The sequence below is a fragment of the Triticum urartu genome, chromosome 1, assembly GCF_003073215.2.
Source record: "Triticum urartu cultivar G1812 chromosome 1, Tu2.1, whole genome shotgun sequence".
NCBI classification, from domain to species: domain Eukaryota; kingdom Viridiplantae; phylum Streptophyta; class Magnoliopsida; order Poales; family Poaceae; genus Triticum; species Triticum urartu.
Genome location: NC_053022.1, coordinates 50,377,481 through 50,399,972, shown reverse-complemented (window position 1 = coordinate 50,399,972; position 22,492 = coordinate 50,377,481). Strand labels below are relative to the sequence as shown.

The window sequence follows — 22,492 nt, the reverse complement described above, 5'->3', positions numbered from 1 at the left end:
ACCTCTGAATCCATGGAAGGCAACCGTTAGCCATCGCCAAATCCAAAACCTACCACAACGGCTTAATAGTGATGACAAACAAGAATGGGGAAAATGGCTTCCCCTAACGATGGCATCTCCGGTATTGTGTAGGCTACCCTAGATGTTATTAAGAAGAAAATCAGAGGATGACATGCGCAACAGATCGATCAAACTAGCCACAAAACCTCGAAGGGAACTCTCTTTTCTGCAAAAGGTCCAATAAATATTCTTGTTGCATAGAGTGAAAAGGCTTTTTTATGTCCAACTTGAGAAGCAGAGACGGTTTGTTTGTTATTTGCATTAACAAGATGACCCCCCACGCATTTCTGCGAGAATTAGCTGCAATATATTTTAATGAAAATGGTTGAAACATGAATATTTGGATTAATAATATATGAAATAAAACTGAAAACACATAGTATATATTATATTTGACTACAAATATAGCTAAGAAAATATTTATTGAATGTAATAGCATAATAAATGAAAAAAATCACATGCATGTTGTCGTTGATCTTTGATAAGGTGACATGTGTGGTTAGAATATATATGTGTATTTTGAGATAAATACAAGTAATGGGGATCAAGTAATAATGGAAAACTTTTCCTAGACATGTTGAGGTAGGCCTTTCATGAGGTTTCATGTATGCATGTTGAGATCAATAGAAGTAGTGATGATCAACTACTTAGATATAGAGGATATAGGTTTGGATTGGGAGTGTGTAAGCGGAAAAGTGACGAGAAATAAATGTTATAGCTTTTTTAGTATGCATTGTGTAAGCTTCTGCATCCCTAATTTATTTATATAGATGAAAGGCTACTAGAAGAATCAACATGTTGAAGTTGATTATTTTGTATATCACTGAACCCTGAAAATGGCTAACATATATTGTTGTAATTATACCAATTTACTAATGTATACTGGGAACATGTTACATATAACGAAGACTATATATATGTTACTCGTACATATATAGTCGGATTTTTTTGAAAGGATATATAGTTTGATCGGTGAAACAATGTTGAGATGACTGTTTCGATTGAATATGACCAGTGAGGTAACTTTTAAAGGTAATTAACAAGATATTGCTCAACATTGCCAGACAAATTAGTAGGTTTGTATGATGCCTTGGCAAGTGATAAGCAAAAAGATGTAGATATATAACTAGTTAATTAAGCGGTTAATTTGACTTTCACAAAAAAGAAAGTGGTAAATTTGACAGTTAGATATTATGACATAAAAACAGGAAAACTATCATAAGGAAGAAGAAATTGATATAAGGAGAATTCATTGCATTAGTTTTCCCTATATATGCAGTTGCTAATTATGTTGCATTAATTCCTTCCATGTCACAGCCACTATGGAGATATTGAAGAAATAAGTATAGAGGTGCCAATCGAAGACAGGCTACCTTTATACGCACACGTTACATTTTACTCGCAGTTGACACTCTTCCGTGTTCTAGATGGGAACATTAGAGTCAAGTTCATGACCAGCAGTGGAAAACATATACGGGCTCGACAGTTCGTCCCCAAGAAGAAGAAATAAACTGAAGTGTGATGACCTACTCCTTGCATAAACATTCAAGAATATTCTATGTATGCCAAGCATTCTGGAGGCGTACTCGAATATAATCTGCACTTCTAAGATTACTCTTGTGCCTACTGCACCTTAATTACCCATTTGTGACCTATATTTATTGGTATTGTTCTGAACTTCCGATGTATGCCACTGTGAGGACTAAAATTTCTACTTGTTAAGGATTACAAATTCGTATTGTTGGTATGTATAATGGTCATATCAACATTAACATTCGGTCCTTGAAACCTATTTTCATCTATGGTAGTTATTGTGTGAAGTCAGTTAAATGTTACCCTCTATTTTTTCCTTTTTATTGGAACGGAAGATGCATCATCAGGTGGCTCCAAGAGCCAAGTATTTCGGTAACAACATAGAGATTGCAAGTTTTGCTAGCCTATCTTCCACCTTATTTGAATTTCTACTCTCAAATTTAAACAAAATTTTTTCAAAGAAAGCTCAGCGTGAAGAGTGTTCCCAGAGGCTAGCTCTATATACGCAAGGGGGATGTGCTGCAAGGCGATTAAGTTGGGTAACGCCAGGGTTTTCCCAGTCACGACGTTGTAAAACGACGGCCAGTGAATTGTAATACGACTCACTATAGGGCGAATTCGAGCTCGGTACCCGGGGATCATTATTGGATGATGCAAGGTGGAGATGGCGAAGTTGCGAGCCGTCATCAAGGTGTACACATGAGTTCTTGCAAGGTGCGTCCAAGAGCTCAGATGTATGAGTCTTCTGCTACAGTTGAGATGCGTCACTGGCGGAGGAGAATTGCGAGCGAGAGCGGGCGGAAAAAGGAATATGTGCCTTGCGTTTCCGTTCATGATCATGAAGTTCCGGCGAGTTCATATACGGTGAAGATGAGTTGCACGTATATGGCGAGTTGTGTTGCTACTGGACATGAGGTGTCGTTTGATATGATGTGGCATCGGCGACATTGAGAAGAAGAAAAAATATGGCGGGTGAAAAGATGTGTTTCCCCGTGCACAAGCAACCGATGAGAAGACGAAGATCAATGTGAAGATGGACGAGCACCAGTTAAGTTGAGTTCCAGCATGAGGCTATGCGTTTAGTCTGCATGTAGCACGCTAAGATGTGACAGCGTGGCTGATAGTCCGGATAATCGTTGGTTAATGTCTATGAGTCGGTATGCAAACGAAGTTACGGTGACGATGAAGTGGTGGCCATCGTTGCAAGAAGAGAGAGGTTGCGGTCCGATAAGTCGCGTCACCGGAGGCAACCGGCAGAACAAGATGAAGAGACGATCGTCTGCGTGTCTTATCAAGTAAGAAGTTCAATGTTTGAATTAGGGGATAAATGTTGGAATAATTCAAACATATAGTAGTTATGATTAGTAAAAGATGATCAACGTTGCCGGTTGATACGGAATAGGTAAGTCTGAGTTTGGTATTAGTCCTATACGTGTGAGTCTAATAGTACTTGGCTGCGTCCGATTACTTTATTGGTTTCATAGTCGGTTTAGGTATTAGCCGGTTACGTGGTAGGTTTAGTTTAGGCTGAGTCCTAGTCGGTTCCTGTTTAGGTTTGCTTCGATCGAGCGTGTATATATATACATACGATCTGGGCTGAAAGATTGTATCGTGATGAGTAACATCAGAGAGAAAACAGAAAAGCAATAAAGAGAGGGATTAGAGGGTGCGAGACGCACCCTTGGCTATCAGTTTTGTGTGCGCGTGTTCATCGTGTGATTTGATGTGATTGATCCTGAGGATGAATTTTCAACGGCTAGCTCTGTATACACATTTGCTTCCTTTATTTATATCTTCTGCCACCAATTGATAATCTGAAGGGACCTGAAGAAGGTGCACGTACGTTCAGGTCAAGTGCAAGACCTAGTCCTCTCGGCAGGCCATCACCTCAACGATACGGTCTATTGTCAATCGAGTGATTTTCCTAGTGATAGGGACACCTGACAAAGTCTACGCCGAGTGTTACAGTCGGCAAACCGCACTCAGTAGACACCCTGCCAACAAAGTGCTCTTTGCGGAGTTCTTTCCATAGCGCACTCAGCGAAGCCTTTGCCGAGTGTCAAAAAACAGGTATTCGGCAAAACAAACTAGCATATACTCTGCCAAGCAAGGGGTTCGGCCCCTTCGGAAAATACCAGCAAGAAAAGGACCTAGAAATGCACTCAATGTATTAAATTCCTAGAGATGTGCTTAATGTATTAAATATAGCAAATGAACCCAAAAAAAGGCCAAATTTTAACATGTAATGGTGTATGTTGAGCATAGGAGAAAAACTCTAGGTCAAACAATGAAGAAATGATCATTACCTTCAAAAACTTTACATATTCTCTCCCGAACCACGATTCTTTCTCAAAGATATGAAATTTGGCGAAACCTTCTAACATATTTACCACAGCCTCCAAGTGTCAGGTAATAACACCATGCCAAGTTTCATGTTTCTCACACTTCATTTGCATTTTTTGAAATTAAAAACCAACAAGATCCAGGTTTGAGATCGAGTTGGCTTCCCCGGATGTTTGGAATTCCTGCCGTTTTCTTTGATAAGGCCTAAACATAAGTTCAGTAACACAAATATAATTTTTAACCAATTTTTTATAACTTTTTCACACACTTGCAGTCTAAATTTGAGTTATATATATCAAATTAAATGACTAGGAATGCATGTAATGACTTAAATATAGCAAACGAGAACAGGAAAGGCGAATTTTGACATGGAACATGTGATGGTATATATTGATGGTAGAAAAAATTTCAAGGTCAAACAATGAAGCAACCGACACTTCACAATCAAACCTAACCTGTTCCTTCTCAAAACCACGATTCTTACTTGAACATGCTTCAGTTTCTAAGTAGTGTACATCATAAAATTTACGGAACCTTCTAAATTTTTTTACCACAACCTCTAGGGATCATATAATGACACCATGTTTATGTTTTCAGAATTCGCTTGCATTTTTAAAAATAAAAAACCCGACAAGTTTCATGTTTTGGGTCGAGGCTTGGCACCCTGATATTTGGAATTCCTCTTTTTTTCTTGGATATAATATTTAAACATAGACTCATTAATATAAATAATATTTGTGAATACAATTTCCCCAACTTTTTTCATGTTATGCAAAGGAAAAAAGAAAAGACAATAAAAGAGAATAACATAAGAAATAATTTAAAGAATGAAAATATAGAGAAGGAAAGAAATAATAGAATGAAAATACAAAAAAACAAAGTTAAATAAATAAAGATAATGAAAACATAAAAAAACGAATTGTTTTGTCGGTGTTTTTTGTTTGCCAAATGTAACACTAGGCAAACCATGAGCTGACCGAGTGCATTTTCCCAAAAACTAGGCAAAGGGTTTGCTTGCCGAGTGCCCGAAAAAAAGACACTCGGCGAACGAGCATGCACTCGGCTAACAGGCCGATTCCGGTAGTGTGGATGCTAGTCATCCTCTGCTCTGCAAATTGCACTAGCTGATCTCCTGTTTGATGAATTCGTCATTGCTCCATCAACATTAAGTTTGCAGATGCCACCTGCTGAGCGGTTTTGTTTTCACTGGTGAATTACCTACCTTTACATTCTTCTTCAATGTTTTAAATAGCGGGCCATGAAAAATAACGGTGGGCCTCTAAATCAGCTATAGCGGGGCTATAGCGGGCTAAAAGAGGCTATTTATGAAGACGGCCTTTTAGCGGCACCCTGCTAAAAAGGCTATAGCGGGCTAATAGCTTTGTTATAGCCGGCTATTTAAAACTATATTCTTCTTTGATAGAAACTTGAGCTCATCGATAAGTCCATTAGCAAACCCCGTAATTATTACACGGCAACTGAAAATTTGATTCGAGGATTGCTTTACACTTGGCCGATCAGATTGCCCATAAAATAATGAGCACCTTGTGATGAACTCTTCACTAGTTAACGGTATCCTGGAACTCCATTAGCCATTCCCGTGGGTCACCAGCGGCACTTCTCGAGATATGCTCACTGAACTCTTCATGAGCTAAAGCACATATGCACACACACACACCGTGCCATTGTGCAGCTAATCAACGAGTGTTTCCATTAGTCTTCTCCATCTTCGCAGATGGTGAAAAACATCTAGGCGATTAGATGGGATTGATGGCTGTGAGAAGAAGGAATTATGGAACAACAAAGTCTAAAGATGAGGCATTAGCTCAGGGATCAGAGAACTAATGATCATATATTATTTGCCAACATAAAGTGGGTAGCTTTTCACAAAGTGCAAACTGCATGCGTCTTTTTTCAGTTCTATGTATATGTAAGTATATACATAGAAGCGCTTTAAATAGCATTAAATAATGAATATTTCCATATATATTTTATATATCTCGTGATATAGTTGGTGATTTTGTACAGTAGAGATTACCAGAAAGGTGACCCATGCAAAAAAAGAAAATCAGCAGTTATTTGGCAAGTATGGCTATAATGGGGCTGCCATTAATTAGTATAGACTGTCAACAGTTTGCTTTTTTTGTCGCCTCTGCCTATCCTCTACGCATACTTTGGGAGGCATTAATTTGTCAATTAACATCCGCTTGAACCTTCTGGATTTACTTAAATGATAAGCAAGCCCGCATACCTTAGTCTTCCTACCTTCTTCTTCCCCGTATGTCTTTCTTGATTCAAAACTAGCAACTCTTCTATAGACTCCTGTATGCTTGCCACACCTTCCATGGCACCAGATCCACTGAATAATGCTTCAAATTCTTCCTATATGCTACTTCGAGTGTTGTTCTTTCGTTTGGTCCTTGGTCTTCAAGTTGAGTCTTCCCTTTCCATGGAGATAATTGCCTTTTGGTTGTGGCTCCAACAAGGGAATGGCCAAGTTGGTTACCTTCAGCACATATACTCTCTTGGTGACAACCATTTTCGCGCAATTGTTTCTTCTGCAAAACGTTTTCTGGAAGTTCTCCATTTTGCGTTCGGTGGTTCAGAGGTCAGATTTATACCAAGAAGTGACTTTCAGAACCAAGCTATTGAAGGAATTTCTCTCTACCTCAATACTATCTGTTATGAGGCCTTAGAAGATCTTCGAGAAATGATAGAGATGAATTTTGTCCGTAATCAGATGACATACCTGCGCCAAGAAGCCTATGGACAGTCCAGGACTGATCGGGTTCCTGCTGCAAGCTCGGTAAGACTGGGGTTAATATTTAGTTATCCAAGATTTGATCTGTTAGTAGTAGAAGATTTTATCCTTTTGTGATTTGCTTTATCATCTATGCAGATGACGGATCTATACCAAGAGGCCTATGGAGAATCATCGCATGAACAAATTCCTAATATCTTAGTAAGACAAGTGTTCATATTTAGTTATTCAAGATCAGATCTGTTACTAGTACAAGGTTTTACCCTTTTGTAATTTGCTTTATCATCTATGCAGATGACAGATCTATACCAAGAGTCCTATGGACAATCATCGCATGAACAGATTCCTAATATCTCAGTAAGACCAGTGTTCATATTCAGTTATTCAAGATCAGATCTGTTACTAGTACAAGGTTTTACCCTTTTGTGATTTGCTTTATCATCTATGCAGATGACAGATCTATACCAAGAGGCCTACGGAGAATCATTGCATGAACAGATTCCTAATATCTCAGTAAGACTAGTGTTCATATTTAGTTATTCAAGATCAGATCTGTTACTAGTACAAGGTTTTATCCTTTTGTGATTTGCTTTATCATCTATGCAGATGACAGATCTATACCAAGAGGCCAATGGAGAATCATCACATGAACAGATTCCTAATAGCTCGGTGAGAGTAATGAAAGATCTGTTAATAATTTGTGAAGTATTTTCTACTCCTTCTGATTCAGCAAAATCATCTATATGCAGAAACACCTTCTTACCAAGATCAAGGCTTTGTATGCTAACAATTCGAAGCATCATGGAGAAGGCACAAGTTCTAGAAATATCCGTGTTCAAACAAGTCAAATGTGCCATGGAGAAGTCTCAAGTTCAAGAAATATCCATCCTCAAACGAGTCGTATGCTCCACCATGATACAGAGGACGAAGTACATGATTATCAGCCAACCTCCCATTTGGTCACATTGCTGGATAAGTTGAGCTTAAGAGAGAACCATAATGATGCAGTAACTTATCGTCCCTGATCATTCTTTGCATGTTCATTCATTTATATTCCAATAAGACTTGATAGGTTTCATCAAAATATCTAGTGCAGTTCATAGCTTGCAGAGAAAATAATAATATATTTCTCTGCAGATCACGCAACACCTATCTGATGTTCCACCTAATGAGAGAACTTTGTTCGTGACATTTTCTAATGGCTATCCACTGACCAAGGATGAACTACACGAATTTTTTATGAGGTATGCCTATCATTTCAGGTTTTATTACATATGTAAATTCACCATTATTTGTTAGGGGAGTGGTATGGTTATTGATTGCGGGTAATAAGCAGTGTAATATAGGAGTCAGCGGGAAAATAGTGAACCAAATTTCTAACGTATGCACTCATTCATATACACCCCGAGAATTTGATGTGATGCATACAAATACTTTTTAGACAATAGGCTGGTTGAGTCTGACTTTAAATTACTAATTTTCCAAACGGCTATAGTAAAGATACAAAGTGCCGAGGAAACAACTTATAGGGCAGCAAACAAGAGCAAGCTAACAAATGTAAAACAAGAAAATGCGGAGCTTGGAGACGTCGAAGCACTCACCAAAGTGAAGATGAAGGAGGAACTTGTGGAAAGTTGAATTGTAGGTCAAGCTCCACGGTACCTGCTATCATGGCTGTCTATTTGACATCATGATCGTTGCAGCTGGGAGCACCGCGAGCCCACGTCTGACCGCTCTTGCGTCATTACCAGGCATTGACCAAGCCCCTATTTGGCATCTTCTGTCACTATTCTCACGTGATGAGCTTCCCCACACAACACAAGCAGATGCTCCATGCAAGATTCCTGCTTCATGGCGTGTGTGCAACAGAGAGAGAAAGAGAAGAAGGACAAGAAAATGAGAGATAGAGAGAGAGGAGATGAAATGGGACTATGATGTGTGTGTGTGTGTGAGGAAGGGAGAACAACGGTGAAATGGGACTAGGTTGTGTGTGTGAGAAAGAACATAGGTGAAATGGAAGGAGAGAGAATGCGCCATCCCCTCTCAGCATGTGAGCAGTCGAGATAGAGGTTGTGAGAGAGCAGAAATGGGGGAGAGAAGAAGAAGAAGAAGATGTGAGATAGAGGAGAGAGGTCAAGCGTGGAGTTGTGGTGTGTGAGGATGGCTCCCTCTCTTGCTCCCCCTCGCCTGACGCCCCTCTCTTTCCCTACTCCGGTGACCCGCCCCCTCCCCTTCTCTTGTTTTCCCTGCCTCCCCGCTCCGGGATCTCCTTGTGGCTCGTCCTCCTCCCCTTCTTCACCGGTTCCTTCCGCCCTCCCTGCCCCCTCCCTCGCTCTCTGTTCTCTAGTGCAGTCTCTCACAAATCGCTTCTAGGCACTGGATCTGGATGTTGACGATGTTTTGAATGCTGGTAGCTCCCCCTCGCCTTTTCCCATGACAGTGCGACGGCACTGCGTGACCTGGGGGGCGCTGCGATCTGACTCTGCAAGTTCGTACCTGGTGGCCACTCAGTGCTCGTAGCTCTTCGTCTCGGCGGGGAGGGGGTTGAGGTTGGGTGGTTGTGACGCCCAGATCTCGCCGCGCTCGTAGGTTACTTCATCCTACTCCTTCCCCTGGTTTGCTTGGCTCTAACCCGGTTTCACATGTGTGCTTCGTCTCATTGGATCCTAGTGTGGGTATCACCTCGTTGGCAATGTCGATGCGGGATAGGGGGCCAGCGACGCCTTTTGCGTCCGTCTCTGCTACTTATGGGACGGAACCCTAATCCGGTCGTCAGCTTGTGAGATGGTGGGCTCGTCTAGGAGCTTGGTGGGCTCTACGCAGGGTGGTGACCCTGTCCAAGGGTTGGATACTGCTTCGGCTATTCTTCCCCCCTCCCTTTTGGGCTTCGACTAATTTCTCCCGTGAGTGGCCCAGAGCAGCCAATTGTCCCACCTAATCTTGTTGGCCCATGGTGTGGGTATATGTGGCCCCGTCGAGCTTGTGTCGTCCTAATCCTAGGGTTTTCTGTTTCCTGCGCTAAGATTTGCAAGATTAGATCTGGTTACCTCCTTCCTCGCTCCATCCAAATCGTTCCACCCCCACCTCTGACCGCTCCTTCGCCGAGGTGCTAAAGATGGGCTAGTTGGGGGACCGCAACACCAACAGCAAGAGGGAACTTGATGGATTTGGTGAGGCCACTTGTGGACTCCGTGGTGCCTGAGGCGGAGTTGAGGGCTAAGTTGCAGCATGGGAAGGAGGCTCGCGAGCGTGCTACCAAGGAGCGGGAGGCGTGGGGCACACCGCCGGTTTGGTTTCAGGAATAAGAGTGGTACAAGGAGTACTGGGCACATCAGGAGGAAAATATGGCGGCAACTCGCTCCTCTTCTTCACCCATCCCATCTCAACGGGTGGGCTCAGATTCGTCTGCCCTAGATAACTGGGAGGCGGCAGCATCGGGCGCCGTGCCCCCCCTCCCCCATGCTGATGCTTCTCGGTCGACTACGGATGCCGCTCTGCTTGCTCCTCCTTCCAGTGTTTATGGGTTCCAAGGGCAGTTCCATCCCAAATCCCACCTTGCTGGCTTGCACAATGCCCTCCTAACAATCGGCCAAAGAAGTTCAGTAAATTTTGGTCGAATGACAATTCTGATGGCTATGGTGATGGAATCCTCACCCGCCTCTACCAATCTCTGGATCTGCTCCACCGGTGGGTGGCTCTGGTAATAGCTCTGGTTGTCCTTCTCTCACATGCTTTGCATGTCATAGGCCGGGTCACTCCGAATCCCGTTGTATGTTTCCTCTTTTTCTGCCTTATTTGCTATGTCGAAGGCCACCTCACAGTGGGTTGTACTAATCGCTCCAAACCTCCTTTAATTAAGCAATATAGACTAGGCCTGCCAGGTTGTGCGTTTTTTGTTTGGATGGTGGTTTGGACATGGTTGTGGTTGCGCCTCATACATCCTACGTTGCTCTCATCTCGGTCCAATCTGCTATGTGACCCTGCAGACGATTGCGGATGAGCTAAGCGAATGGGGTCCGGATGGTTAGGACTGGTAGTTAAAGTAGATTTCACAATCAGAATTTGGGATTGATTTCCCAGTCTCAGGAAAGTTTAAAGATATTATCTAAGAGCACTAGTTTTACGCTTCCAGTGAACTAGCTTATATATTTTTTTCAAAAAGGTTGGGACGATGATCGATGCTTTGGCAACTTCGTGGATAACTGTGTTTTGTTAAATGATGTTCCTTCGATCGTGCATAACAAGGCGTGTTTGATGCCATTTGGTGAGATCATTGGAAAAATTATTTATGTGGATGAAGATTCTTTGTCTAGATTGGCCTAGTTCATACGAGGAATTGGTGTAGTGCGCCAGATTGGGTCCGCGTGGTTTCACTGAGGTATACCCCAAAAGTAAAGCCTTTCAGACCAATGTTCGAGATGAGGGCCAAGTTTCTGCTCACGCTCCCCCTCATCTTCTAAAGTGTGTACGAAAGACATTGCCCCCATTGTTCTTAAGGTGGGCAACAGGGTTATGTCATGTTGTGGTAGATATAATACAGTTGTTGGAGAAGTTCTCATCACCAACTCTTCTCTTCCCTCTCTCCCTATGTTCTTTATGGGTTTTTATAGGCTACCTAAGGGTACACACGCTGGTCTTTATAAGCATCATAGCAGAATCTACTAGAATTCAGCTGACAATAAAAAGAAGGATCAATTAGTCAGGTGGAAAATCATTTGCCAGCCTAAAAGCCACGATGGCCTGGGCATTATTAACATATCTATTATGAATTGTTCCTTAATTGTCAAATGGTGGTGGTGCATTCTTCTTGCTTTCGCTAGGACCTTTTGGTTTGATATTCTTAAAGCACAATATTTCCCTCCACTAGTGATCTGTTGGCTTCACATGATAATGGATCTCAATTTTGGCAGCTTTGAATAAGATCAAAGATGTTCGCCAATCTCATGTGAAGTTTATTGTTAAAGATGGGAAATCCAGTCACTTTTGGTCTGATTGGTGGCACGGGCCACCATCTTTGCTCTTCTTTCCTGGTCATTTCCTCTTTTTGTGGTAATCTTGATATTACTATATTTGATCTTACTAATTCTGGTTGGAATTTGGCCTTTAGCTGCTCCCTATCTCCTGTAGAGTTGGAACAATGGCATAAGCTTGATGCCACTTTCCTCACACTCTCGGAGATTTTGGACTCACTGGTCTAGCCTCATTCCCCCCTCAGGATTTTTTCGGTCAAATCTCTTTACCATAGTCTTATTGCTAGGTCCTGTTCTTCTAAGTTCATGGGTGTCCAGAGGGCTCGTGTTCCACTGAAAATTAAGACCTTTCTTTGGCAAGACATCCATGGGAAGCTTGGTGTTGTTGATAAAATTAGGAAGCATAATGCTCAAGCTGATTCTACTTGTTATTTATGCTCTAGGCAAGAAGATTCTGACCATATTATGTTTCCATGTGACTTTGTCATTCTCTTGTGAAGTTGTACTCGGTCGTGGCTGGGTTAGCTGGGCTCCAACCGGTTTCTACTCAATTACTGCCGCTTTTTAGTGCATTATCTGCCCATTGAGATGCATATTCTAGTTTGGGTTTGCTGCTGTCAGTTGGGCTCTTTGGACTACTCGTAATAAGTTTACCATCGAGCATGTGTTCCCGTCGAAACCAGCTAATGTTATTTTCAGATCCATTACACTAATGCAGTAGTGGAGGCACCTGGTTAAGAGCTACGACATCGACGCCACGGACCTACTCAGCTCTCGCTTCAGGGCTACATCGAACTCGCTATCACCAGGGGTGCAGGCTCTAGCTTAGTGGACATCCGATCATCATTTACTAGTTTTCTTTTGGTACCTGGTTGTTGGCCTATGTGTCGTTTTTGAATTGTTCATGTGGGATTTGTTGGTTGTTGGTTGTTCGACAACTTGTGAGACTTCTTTAATGGTTGTAATCGGTGTTGTGAATCTCCTTTGGCTTTATCTATAAAGTCGGGAAATTGCATTTTCTCTAAAAAAAGAGATAGATGAGAAATGGGAGGAGGCTCTGAGAGAGAACAAAGGAGAGATAGAGGAGAAGACTAGAGAGAGAAAAGGGAAGGAATAAGAGACAATCTTGAAGTTTCTTAAGAGAGGGGGAGAGAGAGAATGCAGGGAGACAACATATGTGACAGAGGTACTGCTGCTAATCACAATAGATCGCAGGTCATGGTTGAGATCTCGAGGGAAAGGAATCTGGTACGAACAAGATAGATAGAAGGTACTATCGAGCTCAACCTTGAAAAATCACTCTCAAGAACTTGGTGTGTGTGTGTGTGTGTGTAGGAAAGCAATATAGGCCCACCTCTATTTCAAAGAAGGCTAAATCACACTGCATACTCATTCGTCCCCATCGCCGAAGAGGAGACCCTGCACTCTTGCCTTGGCTCTATGGGTGTCATACCATCGGCGTGTAGAGAATATCGCCCAAACCATACGGTGAGGAATGGTGACAAAATATAAAGGAGGAGAAAAACAATGGGTTGTTTTGCAAACACCAAAGGAAAGTCCACATTGTGATCACAACTACCACTAACTGCCTCACAGCCACACATAGACCCATAGATTAGGAGCAAAAGTTCGAAGGTCGACGCCTCCAACAATGTAACGAGGCTGTAGCGCTGCTCCGACAATCCGGGTTAATATTTTTCACCCGAAAATTGAGGAAGATGATCATGTAACCTCAATGAGGCCTCCGGGGAAGACACTGATGTCCAAGAACATCGTCGTTATCTGCACTTACCACTATCAAGCAAAGCTATCTTCAGGGCACCGCGACACCCATCCATCTAAAGGCCTATCGCTACACCCTGAAAAGGAGAGAAGGGGACTGCTGGTAAACATGACACCCAAATCTAGGCATCATAGACGGCCCACAAACAACGACCAATCGTCAAGAAGACCACTATATTGCCTTAGCAGCCAACTAGCACTCCACATTGCAAGATTCGCCATCAGAACACTACAGTGACCACCATCCAGGGCTGTCACCCGGCTTTCAAACCCCACGCCTTCACAACAAAATAAGGAAGCAACTATACCTTTGCAACCATGAGACCCAATGTCGACCAGTAAATCTCCAAGTGCGGACCTCTAGTTTGCTACAAAAACCGTCTTAGATCTAGACTACCATCCTGGTCGAAAGCACCAAAATTCAACATCGACGTTGGGTGCATACTTACACACACTACTAGCTAGCAGCCGAGAGGAGTGAGATGGTGCTCCATCCAAACTTTCAAAGTTAATTGCCACATTATCGTGTCGCTAGAGCTCCACCCGCGAGAGGTGTCAACTTAAGATCCACAAAGCACCACTAGCATAGGAGGGCACCGGACGCGGCGCTGGCACTTGGTCGTCCGGAACTAGGACCTCCTTGTCGCCCAGCTGCCAAATGTAGGTGCGCCACTCGCTATTGAAATGAGGTGCACATGAAGAGCGTTGATGACACCGTACTCGAGCTTCGTGAGCTCTCTGGCTGCCACTCAGCGAGGATCAGAGAGTTGTAGTGAAAAGTGTTTGGTGGGCCGGAATGGTCACCTACCATGTCGCCTCGGATGGTGCGATGCACGAACATTGAACAGTTTACGCATAGGTATGTGATGCATAATTAATAGTAAATTTGGAAAAGTAGAGCTTTCATATAATTTGGTATGAAAAGGTAAAAGCATTAAGTTGTGACCAAACTCCACTCCCCATGTGGTCCATAATGGCATGTATTTTGTCATAGTGTGTTTCTTTCTCTTAGACGACAATCTATTTTTCCAAAAATCTGGCTTCATTAACTAAACACTTTGTGGAGTCGAGTCGAGCGGAATATTCCAATGATGTCGACTACTCTACCGGAGCAGTAAGGTTCCAAACATTTTAATTCTTGTTGTCATCGCTTGAGTGTCTTGCAAATTGACCCAAAGCAGAAAAAAATAATCAATGATGTGTTCCACAAAGAGACCAAAATTTATCTTAATGTTGTTGATCCGTCAATGTACTAAAAAATTCTCTCTCCATGGTTAGGTTCCTATGCATAGAAATTTTTTAAATGGATAGTGCAATGTCTTTTCTTTTGCGGACCCCAAGCCAAGTTGCATTTCAAAAGGCTGCAGTTCGGAGTGAAATTTGTGACAGAAAATCCACTTCCCGGTGACCACATTAACACCTGCAGGACGAGGAATCAAACTCCAAGTATCGTTCGTTAGCAAAGCATTAAATTCGTTAATCATTTGCGTCGTGCCAGTGGTGATCTTTGAGAGCAGTTTTGTAAGAGGAGGGAAGAGGAGAAATGGCAGGGGTGACCGCGAGGGAAAATAAACGGCATGGTTGAGATAAGCCCCGCTTGGCTCGGGTTGTCATGTTATGTGAATTAACAGGTGGAGCAACAGGGACTACAGGACAACGTGGAGGACTAGGAGTGGCTGGCACGGAGGGCGAGGAAGATTTGGTGGGTCGCTGGGCGGGGTGGGCGGCAGATCCGAGGTAAGCAAGCGCGAGCGATCCGAGGGGAGCAGGCGTGGGCGACCCAAGGGGAGCAGGATCAGGTGGGTCAGGAAAATCTAGTGAGGGTGAACCCGGGGAGGGCGCGTGGCATGCGGGAGGTGGGTGGGCCGTCCCAGTCAGCTCGGTGGGGAGACGGGCGGACGCGTGGGAAGAGGCGGGCAGTGAAGCAGATTGTGAGGCGGATCGCGTGGAGCCGCTGGCGTCCGAGGTTGGTGGGTGGGCGTGGATCCCGGAGGGGATCATGCACAGGTGAGTGGGAGGGGCGATATCTGGTGCGGTAGTTGCTCCTGTGACCGGGGGTGTGTATGGAAAAACAGTCTCATCAAAAGTAATGTGTCGAGAAACGATAACGTGACGAGAGTGTAGATCGAAGCAGCGGTACCCTTTGTGCTCTAATGGGTAGCCAAGGAAAACACAACGCGTAGAGCGAGGGGCTAATTTGTGAGGGCTGGTGGCATAGAGATAGGGGAAACACAAACAACCAAACACACGGAGGTGGTCATAACGAGGATGCACGCCGGTGAGGAGGAAAAATGGGGTGTACGGGGTGGTCTTGATGGAGGGGCGGCGATTGAGCAGGTGTGTGGTAGTGTGTAGGGCCTCAACCCAAAAGGGAGGTGGTAAGTTTGCGTGAATGAGAAGGGTACGTATGACGTTGTTGGTGGTGGGAAGCATGCGCTCAGGCTTGCCGTTTTGCGGAGAAGTGTGAGGGCAAGAGATACGATATACGATACCGTTGGTCGAGAAGAAGTCGCGGAGAGAAGTGTTGATAAACTCCCCGCCATTGTCACACTGCATACATTTGATGAGAGTATGAAATTGGGTGAGGATATAGGTGAAGAAGCGTTGTAAGGTAGAAGAGGTGTCGGACTTGTGGCGCAAGGGGAAGGACCAAGAGTAATGGGAGTAATCATCGAGAATTATGAGATAGTATTGATAACCAGAGAAACTTACAACTGGGGAGGTCCACAAATCACAATGAATAAGTTGAAATGGTGGACTAGTACAATTGTGGGAAGATGAAAAAGATAAACGGGGCTGCCGTCCTAATTGACATGCCATACAAGGAGAGTCGGCAGTGTTATTACAATCTGGAAGAAAATCCTTGGAGATAGAGGCAAGTGAAGCTTTGCCCGGATGGTTGAGGCGCTGGTGCCACAAGTCACCTGGAGTGGTGAAGAAAGCAGCGCCATCGACAGACTTATTGCCATAGAACGGGTAGAGAGGACCAGCGCTACTGGACTTCAGAAGAGCAGTCCGGGTTGGAAGTGCCTTCACAGAGAAACCAGAAGGATTAAATTCAATGGAAACATTATTGTCAGTAGATGACTTTTGGACAAAGATACGATCTTTGACAATATGAGTGCAGACAAGAACATCGGTGAGGGAAAGGTTAGAAGGAGGAAGGGTGGTAGAACCCATGCCAATGATAGGGAGACGATCACCATTACCGATGATAATGCTAGATGAATTATGCTTTGGAAAAGAAAGAAACGTAGAGAGATTACCAGGGTTGCCGGTGACGTGTGTGGCCGCGCCGGAGTCGAGGATCCCTTCAGCTCTGTGGTGAGGAAGACTCTGCTGGCTGTAGGCGTGCTGGAACAGGGCGACGTGATCCCAGGAAGGCAGGCCGGTCTGGAACGATGGTGTAGATAGAGGCGGCGGTGATGGCCCGCACAACATCAGTGGATACGCTTGAGAGTGAATGCCGGGACGAGGGCCGAGCACACCGGAAGTGTTGGGAGGAAACCACCGGAGCGAGGGGCGGGGAGGGCCATGCCGTATGGAGCGAAGTACCCGGTCCAAGGGGACGGCTGAGGTGGAGCAGACCCGCTACCACCCGAGTCGGATCCGCCGTGCCCACGGCCACCAGTGCGGCCGCGTCCACGCCCGCGGTCACCGCCGCCATGGTTGCCACTAGAGCCGTGGCCCGATGGGGGGCGCGAGCGTTGCGGTCGGCACGATCGCCGCAGTCACCACGGTCATTGTTGGAGTTGAGGCCGCCGGAGATGGTGAGAGCAGTAGAGCCGGCCTTCGCCGCCCGGAGGTTGATGTTGTACTCGGCAAGATACAGGCGGGAGCGAGCGACGTGGAACGGAGGCAGAGGCACCGTATCGCCAAGGATGGTGTGGATGGTGTCGAAGCGGGCATCCAAGCCATGGAGGAGCTGCATGGTCAGGTCGTGATCCTCGACCGCGTGACCGGTGTCCGTGAGGCCGTCCGCGAGGGCCTTAAGAAGGCAAGCATAGTCAAAGACGGAGAGGTCTCCTTGTTTCAGGTTCTGGAACTGGCGCGTCAGGTCGAGGTACTGGGCGCCTTCGTTCGCGAGGAAGTAGTCCCGGATATGGCGCCACGCGGTGAACGCGTTGACGGCGCCGCCCATGACGAGCTCGAGAATGGAGTCGGCCAGGGTGAAGTAGAGCCAAAGGGTGAGGCGATGATCGACCGCGAGCCAGGCCGCATCAGGGTTGGGAGGAGGCGGGCGATCCACGTGATCTTGCACGCGATACTGCATGAGAACGCAGTAGAAGAAAGTTCGCCACTTGATGTAGTTGTTCTCGGCCGGATCTAGTTTGAATTTTATGTGGTTGGAGATATGATCATTGTGGAAGGAGATGAGGAGGGAGTCGGCCGATGGTATGACAGGGGGAGTGGGTGCAGACATGAGGACTGGGCGAGGTCGGAGGAGAGGGCAGTGGTGGTGCTCTAGGAAAGGGAAGGAGAGGTCCCGAGGGAGGACGAGGGGATGGCCGGAGATGGGGGCTCGCCGAAGATGTCCTCGAAGGCCATGGCGACTATCGGTGTCAAGACCGGTGGATCTCGGGTAGGGGGTCCCGAACTGTGCGTCTAAGGCGGATGGTAACAGGAGGCAGGGGACATGATGTTTTACCCAGGTTCGGGCCCTCTTGATGGAGGTAAAACCCTACGTCCTGCTTGATTAATATTGATGATATGGGTAGTACAAGAGTAGATCTACCACGAGATCGGAGAGGCTAAACCCTAAAAGCTAGCCTATGGTATGATTGTATGTTGTCCTACGGACTAAAACCCTTCGGTTTATATAGACACCGGAAAGGGTTAGGGTTACACAAGGTCGGTTACAAAGTAGGAGATATCCATATCCGTACTGCCTAGCTTGCCTTCCACGCCAAGTAGAGTCCCATCCGGACATGAGACGAAGTCTTCAATCTTGTATCTTCATAGTCCAACAGTCCGGCGAAAGGATAGAGTCCGGCTGTCCGAAGACCCCCTAATCCAGGACTCCCTCAGCGACTCTTACCAAACTAAAGGGAGAGAGTGCTCACAGTCCTGTCGTATTGATTATGGCAAGAGTTACAGAGTTACAAATAGCCGCGGTCACCCAACGTCTCCCATGATACACGGCACACAGGGCCAACGTGGAGAGTGGTTGTGATCCTCAACGCTAGGAAGTAGTTACAACAATATACAGAAGACTACATACATGCAATGACCGACTTTAACACAATAGTCATCGTGGTGACATCATAGAAGAGGTCCATATCAATGGCGTCACAAGGGGGTCCCAACCGTATGCCCCATCCGGGTCTTCCATGAAATCCATGACCAACATCATAGCTTGTTAATTAAGGACTGATAACCAATGCATTTTTCTTTGCCATGCCATGCAAGTTAATTAATACGCTTGCACATGATTTTGTACACGCTTTTCAAACGATTCGCTGACAGAGGAAGACCTAAGTGTGGCAGTTGGAATTGAGTGCAAACATCCCAACAATCAAGAAGGATGCTGTTGAGATCGATGGACGAACAAGGGTAGTAGGCACTAAGAGCTTTTGCAGCACACTGGAAACATGACTGATAACCTCATCGAAGATTGCAAAATGCTCAACAGGTTGCTGCTATCTTCTTTGCTTGGCGCCAGTAAAACCGTTGTGATGTCCTCATAAAGGGAGGTGTGAAGACATACACTCCAACCTCTCAATCTGTGAAGGCGATCAATAGACGTCGCAAAATCTGAAATCTACTAGTTAAAGTGATCAATTTTTATAATACATATAATTGACATAAAAGACATGAAAGGATATAATAGGGAACACAAAATGAATTTCAGGAGAAAATTCAGTAGATTTAATTCATTTCATTAGTTTTGCCTATATATGCAGTTTCTAATTTTGTTTCAAAAATTTCTTCCATGTCACAGGCACTATGGAGATATTGAAGAAATAAGTGTAGAGGAGCCAATCGAAAGTAGGCCACCATTGTACGCGCACGTTACATTTTACTCACAGATGACACTATTCCGTGTTCTAGACGGGAATATGAGAGTCAAGTTCATGACCAGGGGAAAACATCTATGGGCTCGACAGTTTGTGCCAAAGAAGAAGAAGAAAACTGATGTCTGATGACCTAAGCCTGATTTCATATCCATTCAAGAACATTTTATGCCAAGCATTCTGGAAGCATACTTGAATAGAATCTGCACTTGTAAGATTAATAGATTATTCTTGTGCAAATCTAATTCTTGTGCCTTCTGCTCCTTATTACACATTTGTATCACAGATTTATGGACATAGTTCTTCAGACGCATGACACCGCGAGGACTCAAATTTGTACTTGCTAAGTATTATAAATCCATATTGTTGGTACGAACAGAATGATGTTCACTACCGGAATCGCACCCTATGCCGACGGCCAGGGCCGTCGGCATAGCCCTGAATGGCCGTCGAGACAGGCCTATGCTGACGGCCCCCGTCGGCATAGGGCCGTCGGCAACATATACGTCGGTGTAGCCAGGAAGGCCGTTGGCATAGAAAGGCCGTCGGCATAGGACCTATCCCGACGGTGTCCTTACATCTATGCCGACGGCCCTGGCCGTCGGCAACGTTATCGCCTAACGGCGGCCGCCGTCAAGTGTTGACCAACGCGTGCTCGACACGTGGCAAACTAAGCCGACGGCTAGGCCGTCGGCATAGACGTCGGCATAGTTTCAAACTAAGCCGGCGGCTAGGCCGTCGGCATAGACGTGCCACGTGGCGAGCAGGCGTCACCCCTGGGGCGGGTCTATGCCGACGGCCTAGCTGTCAGCTTAGTTTGAAACTATGCCGACGGCTAGACCGTCGGCATAGACCTGCCACATGGCAGCCACTGGGAGCTCCTGGAGCAGGCCTATGCCGACGGCCTAGCCGTCGGCTTAGTTTGAAACTATGCCGACGGCTAGGCCGTCGGCATAGACCTACTACTGGGAGCTCACGGCAGCTCTATGCCGACAGCCTAGCCGTCGGCATAGTTTCTGTCTGTTTTTTTTTCTTTTTTCTGTTTTTTTTTCAGCTCAATTCATTTGAATATATACAGCATCACACAACAAATATATGCATCACATAACAGCTGGCCCAGCAGCATCACACAACAAATTCATCATCACGCATCATAAGAAGCATCGCAAAGCATAAACATATAAGTATCATCACCACCAAGCATATAAGAATCTCACAAACAACAATAAGAAACATCACAAGCATATAAGTATCATCACCACCAAGACCGCCACAATGTGACCCAAAGGCTTAAGCGCCAGGACGTCGAGCACCACAGAGGTCGTCACCGCCAAGACCGCCGAAGCCCAGGTCGTCACTGCTAGCGGCAGCGCTACCGCCAAGACCGCCTCCACCTCCGCCTCCGCCTCCGTGGATCGGAGTGGTCGGGCTCCGTGTCTCCGGAGTGCTGCGAAGACCACCGCCAACGGTAGATCCACCTGTTCCCTGGATGTTGAAAAGACATGTGCACGGGATATATGACTGTGTTGAAAGGCATGACATGCTTTGGGTGAATAGATTGGGGATGAACTAACCGGCGAGGGGCCAGCGTTCTGTGCCACAAACTCCTCAAAGCTCATCAGCACTGGTTGTGCTGGAGGGCATTGTGCTGGAGGGAACTGAGGACACCTGCCGGCCGCCATATCCTAAAAATCCTGCTGCATCTGGCTATCCCTCTGCACTTGGTGTTCATAAAGCCTCTGATGCCACGCCATGGTCTCCTGGCGTGTGTACTCCAGGTAGGCCTACGGTATGACATGATGGAACTCATAAAACTACTAAATGCGGAAAATGAAGTGAGCAATGAAGATAAGAGGGAAAATACTTACAGATTGTTGCTCCTGAAAGAGGGACTGTGTACTGTTCACTGGCTGGCTCGTGCGCTGGCTCAGGCTCGGGTCGATCCGACGAAACTGTGTGTAGGAGATACTAGGAGTGATCACAGCATCGAGAACCGCCTCCCGACCGTGCTCCTTGGGCCCCATCCTCACCACCGCCATGTCGTCCAGAGGCGTCGCAATGGGGTCAGGTGTGTCAGGATGTAACTTCAGATACGCTTCGGAGTAGGCCTTCTTCCTCCCTGCGGTCTTCTTGCCGTAGTACTTGGGCTCGCCAGGCTTGGGGTCCTTCTACGTATGGGCGATCTCCCACGCCTGCATGTGTGAGAGCGGCCGCTTCAGTTTCTCCTCCTGCACCACCAAACAGAGGTTAGTCATACATAAGAAAGTGATGGTAAATAGAAGAAGAAGAATGTTTAATGGGGTTAGTCATACATTAACTACCTTGTGGAGATAGTGGTTTCGGTTTCCCTGAGCATGTACTCCCTCCGTCCCTCGGTTAGCCTTATTTTTGGTTCTCATAGCCGCCCAGGCTCCAGCCTCATCACACCAAAGATCCACCAATGTCGCCCAGGACTCGTCTTTTCCATAACACCAATTTGGACACACCTACATAATAAAAGCATAATGGCATGCAGGTGTGTCCAAATTGGTGTGATGGAAGCATAAAGCATAAAGCATAAAGCATAATGTACCACAAGGTAATGAAAGCATAATGAAAGCATAATATATGAAAGCATAATGAAAAATCTTTTATACTTACCGCCAAGAACTCGGGCCTCTCCAAGGTAATGCCCATCCTCTGCGCTTCTTCCTTGGTCATCTTCACACCAAGATAGTCATGGTAGTATGTGGAGATGGCCACATAGCGCACCTCGTACTGCATCTGGCGGGCCTTCTTCTTGCATTGGCGCATCACGATCTGGTCCGCTCTAGCCCTGTGCTCCAGAAGAACTCGATAGAATTTCTACAATCATGCATGAAACAAGAATGGAAGAAGCCATGAGTTAAATCATTTTCATGAAACTAGAATGGACTTGTTCTTCTGAAGAGAACTCACCCAGAAAGTAGTGATCACGGCCTTGGCATGGGTCTCATGGTCCGCGTGGCGGGCCGCTTCCCAGTGGTCCCAGCTCGTGGCCAAAACCCGAC

The 22,492-nt window shown here is 45.5% G+C and overlaps 1 protein-coding gene and 1 long non-coding RNA gene across 2 annotated transcripts; one reads left to right on the top strand and one right to left on the bottom strand.

The window, feature by feature from the left end:
- The first annotated feature begins 6,246 nt into the window (after positions 1-6,246).
- Positions 6,247-19,592, top strand: LOC125532689. The gene is made up of 8 exons (XM_048696648.1): positions 6,247-6,742; positions 6,836-6,898; positions 6,992-7,054; positions 7,148-7,210; positions 7,304-7,372; positions 7,447-7,704; positions 7,835-7,941; positions 19,391-19,592. Exons 1-8 carry the CDS (start codon positions 6,263-6,265, stop codon positions 19,590-19,592), a joined length of 1,305 nt encoding a protein of 434 aa, XP_048552605.1. The 5' UTR covers positions 6,247-6,262.
- Positions 19,593-20,622: 1,030 nt separating this feature from the next.
- LOC125553984 lies at positions 20,623-21,150 on the bottom strand. Its single transcript, XR_007304294.1, has 2 exons — positions 21,038-21,150; positions 20,623-20,948 (listed from the first exon to the last, which is right to left on the bottom strand). It is a non-coding gene; the product is annotated as an uncharacterized LOC125553984 (long non-coding RNA).
- Positions 21,151-22,492: the final 1,342 nt, after the last annotated feature.